The sequence below is a fragment of the Venturia canescens genome, chromosome 1 (assembly GCF_019457755.1).
Source record: "Venturia canescens isolate UGA chromosome 1, ASM1945775v1, whole genome shotgun sequence".
In the NCBI taxonomy this organism is placed as follows: domain Eukaryota; kingdom Metazoa; phylum Arthropoda; class Insecta; order Hymenoptera; family Ichneumonidae; genus Venturia; species Venturia canescens.
The window spans coordinates 21735674-21747992 of record NC_057421.1 but is presented as its reverse complement, the minus strand read 5'-3'; the positions used below and the strand labels follow the sequence as shown (position 1 = coordinate 21747992).

Sequence of the window (12319 nt, the reverse complement as noted above, 5' to 3'; positions counted from 1 at the left end):
AGAAATATTTCAAATTTTTCTTCAATATATAAGAAAAGGAATTTAGAATATCGTCGTATCAAAAACGTCAAAATGAATCTAAGGAAAGAATGTATCGATCTTGATTAATAACAATCTGACGGCGATACATTCCAAATGCAATATAATTTCATGGTTAAATAACTGCATGGTCTGGACAGATAACTTGCTCAATCAAAATATATACATATCAAGAGACTCGGTATATTTATAATGTGTAGCTCATCTGTCGAGGAGTGACACAAGACACAAATTTCTGTTTTCTTTTACTCATCAGTGTTTTCGTGTAATAGAAACAATCATGCCCCAAAAATTCAACCATCGTAGTGTTGGACCATTCTTAAAAGCTGTTCAAAGATTTCTGCGCGGTGTAAGTTTTTCGTAATGTTTTTCTCTCAAAATAACATAACCTGAAAACATATTTTGCGTTTGCATTGCACAAATAAGGATCCAGAAAATGTTATGGACTTACATAAGTTCGGCATCGATTTTATTTCAACACATGACATTCTAACTATTGGGTGTATTCATTTCAACGAAGCTAAAATGCATCTTTGATAGTAAAATCTTACCAAAAGTAAATTTTTCAAAATTATTTGCAGAAGGGACACACGGAAGCATTAAGATTTGCAGATATCATTGCGGCTAGAGATCAACCACCCCCCGAAGTCCCAGGAGGCCCTTATCACAAAACATCTAAGATTTATTACTACACTAGAGACGCAAGACGCGAAGTCCAACCTCCATTTGAAATTCCAATGGGAAGGCAAATCACTGATGGGTGAGAGTTAAATACAATGAAGTTGGAATTTAGATTAAAGTCAATGGGTCTCCTCAAATATCAAAAAATTATAAAAGATATTGCGTTTTGGAGTATTTTTCCCTTGTAGATTATGATTGAAAAGGGACCAAAACCCATGAAGAAAAAGAAAATTAACCATGACAATTTGGAAACAGTCTGATTACGATTTGATACAAATAAAAATAGATTATACAGAAAATTATTAAAGATGCTATCAAAATATGATTCAGAAGTCAAACTATTAGTTTCATTATAGTTCTCTTTCAAAAATAGAACATCAAATAATCAAATCACTTACAATTGCAGATCAGCGGCTGCTGAGGTTAAAACAGTGACACCAAACAAGGTTTATTTACAGTAATAATAAGTCTGTCAGTGGGACTAACTTTAAAATGTAATAATAGTAAATAGAGCAGTAATAAATTGCATTCATTAAACTATTTTAAAGCGTAACATTGGCAACCATAAAATGTTTTATTTCTCCACGAACTAACAATTCACAGAATAAATATTATAACAAATACATACATAGATAAGGAATGTACATATCCCTGCGCCGATTTCGAAAAAATCCAAATGCATAATCGTCCAATTACACACGCACAAAAACTGTACAAATGTACATAGTACCCGAGTATATGTAAGGAATTGATTAATTTTCAATCATTCTGATTATGATAAAATCATACAATTGTACATGTTTGTTCTTTTTACTGATATGGAGGAATTCTCTCCATATCGATACCCACCGATACGAATATTTAAGAATATCACGAATAACAATTAATCCACTCGCGTGAAGTGACGGATTTAATACGGAATTTGATTTTGGTAATACTGTATCATGTCGTAGGTTTTCGTACGGAAGTTCAAGAAGCTATTGCGTATTACGTTGAGCATAAAAACTGCAGCTTCTCGATCTGTTGCCATCGGCGCGAAGCGACTTCGTAGTAGTTTGATCGTTTGTCCACGAAAGCATGGTAGACCAGTATCCAGCATCAAGGAAACTAATGATATTATTGCCTCTTGGTAGGGTCTGGAAAATATGAAATTTGACATTAATTTCGCAAAGAAAAAGGTTTGCATTGTTTTTTCTTTTACCTCACTGCGAGAAAAGCTTGAACGCAAAGTTCCATGAACCAGCGGAACGGTGCAGCTTCCATTTTGCCTCCCATGACGAGAACCATCTCATCGGTCAATTTTATGTCTGGCTCAAAACCAAGATTTCCACCTGGCGAACTCTCAAACATAAATCCAAAATCAATGTGTATTATGTGACCTTCCTTGTCCAACATTATATTTCCGTTGTGACGATCCTTGATTTGTAGCAGATATGTTATTACGCTGTACGCTGCCATCGATTTAACAAAATTCCGTCTAGCCGTTTGAAATTCTTTGCTCGTCTCATCACCGTACTTTGTTCGGAAATATTCGTACATGCCGATATCAGTTTGACGTCCTAGTTGATCTCTCGATTCAGCATCTGGCACACATTCGATAACGCCACACTGAAAACAATTCGTTGAACGATGACGAATTGATCGATTCACTGGATTCGAGATTTTTTCGTAGTGAATAATAATCCTTACCCCAGGAGCTGTCGCAACCACCCTGTACGGGTACAAGAATAGGTTTAAACCAACTTGTTGGAAAACGTGTTTGAAAATTCCAATAACCTGAAGGGCCAGCATATCCTGTCGCACGTCATCGCCGACTTTGAATATCGCAGCCTGCCACGTTTCGAGACCAGCACACTTTGTCTCGACTTTTGCGTTTGCTGATACAGCCATTGCTATGTTCTCCAGCTCATTTATGCCGTAACGTTGTACTCGAAATCGGGCCAGAAACGGTGCTTTGGCAGCACTGGAACAGAAAGAACGCTCTTTTTATACAGATGAATATTTTAAAAACAATTGACAAGGGTCCTGTCTTTACATCGATAATAATTATTATGAACTGAACTAATAAATAAAAAAATTTCATTTTGAAAGAGCTGCTTAAACATGCGAAAACGTTGATTCACCTCTGCATGGGTCTGCCGCTATTATAATCAATGTCGATGACCATTGCTTCAGGATTCGAAGGTAAGTAACAACCTGGCTGTACTGTTATTTTTCGCAACGATTTCAAACAGGCCTCTCTCCGTTCGGGACCTTTGGGATACGGACGTATTTCACCCGATATATTAGTTATTTTTTCGAAGAAATCAAATTCACGCTCATAAAACTGTTTTGCTGGGCCGGATAAAGAACTTAAAATACTCTTTATCAACGAATCAAGAGTGTCGAACAAATCCGGATCTTTCATCTGCTTATCCTCGTCGGTGTACATATTCGTTTGCATATTCCAAATCAGTTGATGTGCAACCACCTGTGAAAAAGGGACAAAAATAAATGACGTAAAAAACAAATACTGTTTTTACAAATACACGAAAAACAAAAACAAATACAAAAATAATTATGTAAAACTTAGGAGCATGGGGCGATAGGATGAGCTCGTACCAAATCGCGAAAGTATTCCCAACAATAACCAAAGTATTCCACACAAACCTGTGAACGCTTGGCAATCGCTTTGATGAATTCAATCACGTAACCCATGGTGTCGTGACGTACAGCTTGAACAAGCTGCGGGATGTAGAACAGAACCGCATCTGCTGGATAGCTTGCAAGGACATCGACCGCGTATTGTGCCGATATAGGGTGATGAGGAAATTGTCTTGAGAAGTATGCCAGTGCTTCAATCGGAGAAATTCGTTCCCAGGTTAGCATGTGGACGAGCTGAACAGCAAAGAAAAACTCGTTAATTGTTAGAGGCGGTTAATTTTTGTTTCGCAAAATGGCTGATTGGCACGGTTTTTTTTACCTCCGGTGCATCGTTCAACAGACTTTCCGTAGTGACGAGATATTGCATTGCTTCTGGTACATGCATTACGGGAATTGGTTTAAGCCTCACAAGCCTGCACACTTCTTTGACTATCGAGTCAGTTTTCTTCAGTCGAACTGGGAGATAAACCGCTAACACCGGACTTATTTCCCATGCGAGACGAGTATAGTCGCGCCAACGTTCATTCATCACTTTAGCTCGCCATTCAGCTATCGAATTCTCACCGGGCAACGCAAGATCTTGACGTCCACCTGGATTGTGCCACACCTGACATGCACAACGAATTTTTAGTAAACAGCATCGTTTTTTAATGGTCGTTTATAAAAAAAAAATGAATGGAACAAAAGAACCGAGCAATGGAGATTCATCGAAAATGTTCATCTTCGTTAGTAAGAATTATTTCGGAAAAAATTTAATATTTCGAACAGTCGTTACCAGCAGCAACTCAATTTCCTCTGCTAGCAAGCCCAAAATCAAATTGCGCTTCTTTATGTAATCCTTGACAGCGACGTTGTTGTGCATAATACGTTTACTTCGATTGCTTCGTTTTCCAAGAGCGTTACTGCTCGTGGAGAGTGGTACTGTATTTATCCATCCGGCAGCAGGTTGTTTCACCAATTCTCGTCCCGTTGGAGCAAGCGAATTTATAGTGGGGTCGATGCCACCGAACCCGCACTGTGGCTCCACCATTCCATCATAATCTCCCTCGCTGCTCCCCATCATCAGATATTTCTTTTCACTGTGCATCACTTGCCAGAATCTTATCAACGTTATGATATCCTCACGGAGTTGATCGGGTTCTTGGGTCGGCATTTGTCGTTCGCGACAGAAGTAATCCAGACAGTTGCAATAAACTCGCTCACGCAAAACGTTTTTACTCAGGTATCTTGAAAACAAAACAAATGTTAACTTTCGAAATATTTGCAAATACTTCCAAATTTTCAATTCGGTGCAAATTTCATTTCATTTCAATTGCCGATTTTTTCTATTATTTTAACTTTTAGTCGAATAGTCCCGTTAAATAATTTGAATCGGAACTTTTTAATAGAACCATCAACTGTCAAAGTTTCAGTCAATTCCAATGACAGTTTTGTTCTCGTATTTACGTCGGCTTTTGCAATGATTCTTCAGTTCTCGATCAATATCATTTTTAGTAAAAGCCCTGACAATACAAAAGTTTTACCGAGGTCCTTTCTCTCTAAGACTTGATAGTTTCGATACTTTTACAATAATTTCTGTAAAATTTTGTTGAAACTAAATATAAAATCAGTCTATTACCTCGGCAAAGTGTCACCTTGCAGAAGGAGGAGACCGCAAGACAAAAGTTTGAAGCGAGCCCCGACGGCAGCGACATGTCTGTTCAAGCCGTGTTCTTCGTTCGTCGCACCAACGGTCATAGGTAAAGATCGATGCAGCAGGATAGCAATCATTTCGATAGTTTCTTGACAGCAATATTTGGCAGTTTCAATAATCTCAACGATGAAAGTGACCCAAATCTCGTGAGGTTTAACGTATGGTGGATTTGGTCCAAGCTCGCAGCCTTCGTAAACAGCCAGCGGACTGACTTCTTGTCGTTCCGGTGAAAATAAGCCCATTTTTTTATTGACCGTGTATTGCCAAGCTGCAAGCATTTCCTGCAGGAATCGTAACTTGAGGTCAGGTCGAGCGGTGAGTATCCACTGCCAACATTCAGTGGCAGTCGTCATAGCTGTATTGGTGAACAATTCGACTTGTGACCAGGCAACTGAGTACAGTAATTTCCGGTGTATTCCTGGCACGGAAATGAGTAAGGCGGTAGCGCGCCAAAGAGCTCCTTGATGTTGAACGTTGTCAGTGTTACTGCACGAACGTTTGACAGCAGCGATGACACGATCGATGACCATATTTCTGCCGTCTTCCGGCGCAGTTTCAGTGGTCGGCGAATCACTCCGTGCCAAAGCAAGCATGCCAGCAACTTCGCCAGCGTACCAAGATCTTCTTGACATCATGGACAAGAGCCAAGTACTAGCGCCCTTGGCACCACGCGGTCGCTTGTCCAATGAGTTCGTATTCGTTGGATAAGTCGTTGGTACAGCCACATCAACGAATTCTAATACCGAATCAGTAGCCAAAGCGAGTCCTGCGTGATGCCACATTCCCGATGACGGAATCTGATTTATGTATTCTTGGAGATGCGATCGAGTCGCGTGCGGTGCCCATTTCATTGCTTCCTGCACTATTTGCTTGCATCTTGCGGCAAAATCTTTTACTATCATCTCTCTTGCTTCAAGAGTATCCATCAAATGTATACTGTATGGTGTGCCGGGAATACGTAACGTGGGCGTTTCCTCGTTAGGATCAAGCTGAAGGGAAAACGAGAGTACCTGAAGTATGTCCAACATACTCCACAGTACTCGACAATTCCACAATAAATGAGGAAAAGCATCGACCAAATCACTGAGATAAGTATCCGCAACCCGTCGTATTTGTTTGTGCACGTGATTGAAATTGACTAGAAGGAATTGGGCATGATTTTCGAGCTCACGTTCGCGCCTTTCGTCCTTTGGCTTTTTCTGCATAACGCTCTTGAACGCCGCAAATACCGAATCTGCGACGCCGCTTATGCACTGCCACATTCCACTTTTGTCTTTCTGCAGATCGGAATCGCTTAAATATTCCATTATCGGCTGTAAACTTGGCTCAGGGCTGTTCGCTACTCTCAATGTTTCCACCCAATAAACCGAAAGCAGGTAGGTTATTTGAGCGAACTGCATCTTGCTCACGTAAGCAACTGCCTCGCTTGTCTTTATGCTCATTTTCAAGATCTGAGCCCGTAATTCTTGAAGTTCCGTCATTGATACACTCTCGTTTCTTACTGCCGAAGTATACTGGAGCTCTCTCATCTCTAACTTCGCGTTAGTCTGTGATATTAGGTACGGAGATTTAATTGCTATCTCTTTGACCCCCTCGTACCATTCGGCTGGCCATATTCTCGACGAATGAGGAGACTCGGCAGCAGCAAATCCAAAAACGACGCAATACAACCAAAAATCCTTGAAGAGCTTCAGCACTCGAGGTGGCGGTTGTCTTATAGGTGGTAATCGACGTACGAGTATCGCAATTACTGGAATTAGAGCACCTAAATTTCCAGCGCTGCTTGAACCTTTCTGTAAAACAAAATTCATAAATTACGTGCTATAACAATATCCAATTTTATAATCGAAGGCATAAATACGCTCGGAAATCGATTATTTCGATCTCAAATCGTACAACGGAATTGAAAACGACCTTAATCTTCTCTTCAACATAAAATTTCCCGGGCTCAAAACAATAAATTTCAATTATCCATCATACCTCTCGTTTTATATATAATAACAAAGAAATAGTGTTTGATAAAGTAGATTCTGAGAGTCGATAATAAAATCTGTACTGAATAGAAAAGGTAAAAAGTTATTTCCTAAGAATTGTGATAGTTTTCGATCCCGTAGTGTAGGTATCTGAGGATAATTGTGTTTCACCGTCATAGTAGTCATTGTTCCCATCGTTGCAGTCGTTGAAGTCTTGTCACTCGCGCGTTTCCCTTCGAGGCCCATTGATACAAAGAGCTGTAACAGACGCAGCAGAAGCTTATCAAGTTCATCTTCACCCTGAAGATTGGCCGCTATATTTGCAAGTGCGTTTGTTACAGCTCCCGTTACATGACGATATTGTTTGCGATCGACATTCGTTACGTATGTTTTGCAGCTCGATTCGAGGGAAACGGAAAACATCTTCATAATTTCTCCCTGTGAAATAATCAAAATGTAACATGTTATTCTAGGTTTCAAGGAATTCATATTTTTTTTTGTATTTATAATTGACTCGTGATATGATAACGCATCGAATGAATTATTTTTCCATTAGATAACTTTTCGTTCATACGTACTCGTGCTTCGCACTTGGCGATAATCATGCATCCGAGCTGATCGACTATGAGTCTATCGAGGGCACTGGGATCGCGACAGAAACTCTGTTCGAAAAATTGTAGAATACTACTCGTTGTTTTTGGAGTATCTTTCAAGGCAACCGCAACATGACCAAGCATTATCACGATATTTTCAGCTACGAGCTCGTTCGTCAATTTTTCCGTGCTGATATGGGAGAAAAAATATGTAAATATAGTGATCCAACAACTTGAAACGTGTAAATTCACTAAGAAATTTATGATCACGGAAATAGGAGATTTGTACCCTTCACTTCTTTCCAAACTGCACATTCGGGTCGATGCGCTGCTTACTAACGCGGGAACACAGTTTGGATACACAGGATGAGCGGCTTCAAGGGCAATGCAGAGATTCCCAATAGCAGCATCTCTGAGCTTCTCAAACGCCGTCTGGCTTGGTGAAGTCGGAGTTTTTGGATCCTCGATTTCTTTGCCCTGGACTGTGACTAATGCATGCAAATAATTGTCTCATAAATCAAATGGCTTTTGCATTTTCTCTTGCGATCCTACGTAATTTTTGTTTTTATTTTTTATCGAAATTTCTATTGTTTTGATCTAACGTTGCCGTTAAAAAATTACCCTTGATTCGTCTAAATTCGATGATTCTAGTCAGTGGGCAAATTAGCACCGGGGTGGATGCCAAAATTTAGAGAATAAACAGCGAGATTGACTCTCTGATAAGACATTTAAACACGTACTTGTTGCCCTAAACTGACGGTCCTTGGCCAATTTTTCATTGTAATGGCGATGAAGCTTGACGAGTATGGGCGATGGGTTCATGAGAAAATCCCGCAAATTGTAATTCGATGTTATGGCGATATTTGGAAATTTCTGTGCCAATTTTCCCAATCCCTCGAGGCATACCATTAACAAGGGCATATGAGCAAGCACAAGTTTCGGTGCGAGGTTGAAATTGATCTTCTCATTCAGCCGACTGCAGAGGCTATCCGCACCTGCGATGACAAATACAAATAATTTATTCAACGAAGATTATTTATTTTGATTGAAAAATAAAACGAAAGAGCTCGTACGATATAATACGATATAAAGTTGCTGCGAGCAACAAATAGCTTCGTACAATCAATCATTAGTTGATAAAGCACGCAGTCTCACGACAAAACGCACGATACAATGTTTTTTCGAAGCGGTATATAAGTTGGCACGTGAAGAGGAATTCGCGATAAAATCGTGATAATTAAAAGGAAAAATGGCGGACACGTATAATTGGTACACGCCAATCACTAATCAGAAAAATATCACATATTTATGCCTACGGAAATCGTTAGACTCGCTGATTCTCCAATTTTGTTAGGCTAAAAAAGTAAAAAAAGGAGTTTAGACTAAGCAGCGTTTACAGGGAAAACCATGCGAAACGCGTAACACAAGGGGGTAATACGAGATACCCTCGCCGATGAGCATGGAGCCAAGGTCCGCATACAGCGCGGTCAAATCGTACTCTCCGTTTACTGGAAACAACAATGTTTACTTTTCAGTTTCAGCCTGAACGTCGTTACCCATTCACGTGGCTGCGAAATGAATGATTGTAATTTTCGTCGTCCCCATATTTCCGAGACGAGTACTCCCAGACACTCGTAATTTAGTCTTGGAGTTTTATTTTGTTTCAAGTGTACACACGTTTTCGTAAAATATTGCTAATTTTTACAATTCATACAAATCTTGTGAAGATATGATAATCGGGGAAATTGGAACATGGATCGATTCGCTTACCGGTCTCGTCTCCTATGGCCCAAACCAAGAGATCAACGCACGCTGAATTCGCCATTACGTTGACCTTGAATCTATTAACTGTACGAAAATTCGTATCAACGTCTTCTCGCTCACTGGCATCGTGTTGACGCGATTGCAATTCCGTTTGGCCCGACAAAAAAAGATCCTTCACGAACTCCTGCACGTCCCGGATAAACGGTGGTGGTAAATCACGCTGACTTTGCAACAGCTCTCGTAACAGCGCGACCATTACCAAATTCATTGTTTCGCTGAATGTCCGATAAGGAAATATTTGCACTTGACCCAAGAAATAAACCTGAAGAATAATTCTTTTCATTATCTAAATGATTTTCTCATCAACGAATTTTGTAGAATGATTTTCTTTAGTATTTAATTTAACACAATAGCAACTGGGATAATATTGATTATTGAAGAAATAAAAAATCGACAGGTGAAAAAAAGAATTTCTATTATTATGAAAGTTGATATAATTTTTCTCGAGCTCCTCATTTGAGAACATCGATGTGGTTGAGTTAGTTACTTACCTGCTGAGCCTCATCATCAAGGAACGCAAGAATTTCCTTTGTTAATAATTTTTTTGCCAATGCCAGGACAGACTGAAGATGAACTATGCTGAATTGTAGACCCATTCGTCTTTCAGGACTCTCATTGCATCTCATTTGTGGAAATTGATTGAAGCTCGAACCGTATCTCGAGAAAAAATAAGTTGCTGGATCGTAGGGAATTGAGAGATAAGTATGAAGCGAAGGTCGTTTTGTAGAACAGTAATAATCCTCAGCCACTGGCAGTGAAGCTTGTGCACTGTCGATTGACCAATGAGGGTTTAAATTGCCACTGAGAGAGCGTGGTATGATCGGACGAAAATTTGAAAAACTTCTGTGTCTCTTGTCAATCGGCTTCTCATTGTTAGATGCGGGTAACGGTGGCTCGGGTAAAGGAAATATGCGACAAAGCAATGGTGGATCTTGACAAGCGAATCGTCCCATCGAACGAGCAAGGCCTATCAATACAGGCACGAGACACTTGCACAGAGACACTGAAACACATTCATTTTGGAAATGTTTTTTTGATAATCGAATTTCTACTAATTTGAAATGAGGTCTCAATTTGTTGATCGAAAAAAAGAATCGTATTCAATACTTAACAAAATAGTTCTAATTTCTGGATAGATTAATATACTTTAAATTTATTATCCATTAGTTTCATATTCTTTAACGTCCGTTACAATAGTTTTATGCTTCCAGCTTATATAGATAAAAATCTTACGTTTTGCCTGAGTTCCCCTGTTACCATTCTGCTCTTTGCACCCTCTTATCATATTTGTCATAACCATCAGTATCTCTACTTGAGTGGCTATTATTTCCTCTCTGGCTGGTTCGCATCTTGCAGCAACATCGCTAAGTAATGTGTTAAGGCAAAAACTGAAACGCTCGGCCACTGGTACTCTTTCAACAGGTGAAAATCGAACCTCGTCAAGCCATACTGCTTTTGGCAAACCACGTAGGAGGCTCAACAAATATGGAAGTATTCGATCACGATGTTGGAGTCCAGATTCAAGGAAATAAATTCCAAGAGCGATAGTGGCATCTTGACCCCGCTGATCTATGCGAAAAACCCCTTGTGCCAAATCTTGTGGACATAACTTGAATAAACGATTTACCTATCGAATTGAAAAATGATACATACTTATTCAAATATTTCATTCATCTAGCAGTTTCTTATTTTCCATAAAACAAAAAATATATGCCTAAATGAATATTTTTTAACACTGTAGTGCATGTCATATGTGATTCGTACTTCCAATGCAATTCATACAAGAATCTTCGGAGCTCATACAGATTCTCCCCAACACGTTTGTGATAATTATTTGCAATGATTCGGATTGTGGCATAGCTATAAATTATGAAACGATCGAAACTTCCGTACAAACTGTAAATTAACGTTTGCAGAGTAGTCATTAGAGATTCGTCAAAACATAACCTGGCAAAATTTGAGTAATGAAAAATAACTTTTAACCATCATTGAAATCATTTTTTAGTAATAACAACAAATTTTTCGATTATCTCATTCAGATTATCATTTATTGTCATGAATTTTATTATTAGACATGATTCACATATTTCATCACTTAGGGCGAGTTGTTCTAACTCCTAGATAACTTATTTGGCGTGTAAAAGCATTGACTTGTAGATCTTTAACTGTCAGGATAGCCTTACCTAGAAGTTGGAATAACTCGCCCTTAGTGTATAAAATACCTTCTGCGACTGACAGATCCAGCTGTCATTTGGAAACGAAATTTTCGTCGATGACGCAAAAGAATTTTAACCTCGTAGTATAAATATGAATAAAAACAATGGTTACAGGAATCAATAAAAAAAAACTATAATGAAATTTTGTTATTTAAAATAACCACAAAATAATTGAATTTCGAACATGTACCTTGTCCCAGGGCGTCGGTTTTATTGCTGCAAGAGATCTTGCCAAATGTTGAACCGTTTTGGTAAAGAAGAGTTTTTCGTCCGCAGCCATTATTTCCTAACTGCTGTATACACTTAATTCAAGGTTAGAAGTATATCAATAAAGCACTAACTCAAAATATAACTAATTAAAATCTTGTCAATACGTATTCGAACACTTTTGTTGAACACACTATTCTGACACTATCACTTTGGCCATGACATTTTGATTATACAGCTCATAGGGAGCTATACGAGTTTAGCATTGCTCTATCACTGCTGCATGGATATGAGTGAAATACTATAAAGCAAAAAAGATTGCGCACAACGGTGAACGGCGGGTAAAGTCGGTGATGTAGAAGATCCAAAAAAATTCAGCCTACGCGTCAATGACAGAGAAGATGGAAACCCCCCTTACTTTACCTTGGTGAACTTGGCCGATTAATTTTG

General features: G+C 39.1%; 2 protein-coding genes across 2 annotated transcripts; one reads left to right on the top strand and one right to left on the bottom strand.

The window, feature by feature from the left end:
* Positions 1 to 76: 76 nt before the first annotated feature.
* Positions 77 to 1273, top strand: LOC122417352 (NADH dehydrogenase [ubiquinone] 1 alpha subcomplex subunit 7-like). The gene is made up of 3 exons (XM_043430798.1): positions 77 to 388; positions 621 to 799; positions 1127 to 1273. The coding sequence occupies exons 1-3, from the start codon at positions 320 to 322 to the stop codon at positions 1179 to 1181; spliced, it is 303 nt and encodes a 100-aa protein (XP_043286733.1). The 5' UTR covers positions 77 to 319; the 3' UTR covers positions 1182 to 1273.
* A 2-nt stretch (positions 1274 to 1275) lies between these two features.
* On the bottom strand, positions 1276 to 12122 carry Pi4KIIIalpha (phosphatidylinositol 4-kinase III alpha). Its single transcript, XM_043430669.1, has 16 exons — positions 11853 to 12122; positions 10680 to 11073; positions 9938 to 10449; positions 9393 to 9708; positions 8363 to 8617; positions 7912 to 8110; positions 7608 to 7812; positions 7201 to 7467; positions 4982 to 6849; positions 4139 to 4589; positions 3683 to 3970; positions 3370 to 3597; positions 2844 to 3190; positions 2410 to 2683; positions 1922 to 2328; positions 1276 to 1856 (listed from the first exon to the last, which is right to left on the bottom strand). The coding sequence occupies exons 1-16, from the start codon at positions 11940 to 11942 to the stop codon at positions 1631 to 1633; spliced, it is 6327 nt and encodes a 2108-aa protein (XP_043286604.1). The 5' UTR covers positions 11943 to 12122; the 3' UTR covers positions 1276 to 1630.
* Positions 12123 to 12319: the final 197 nt, after the last annotated feature.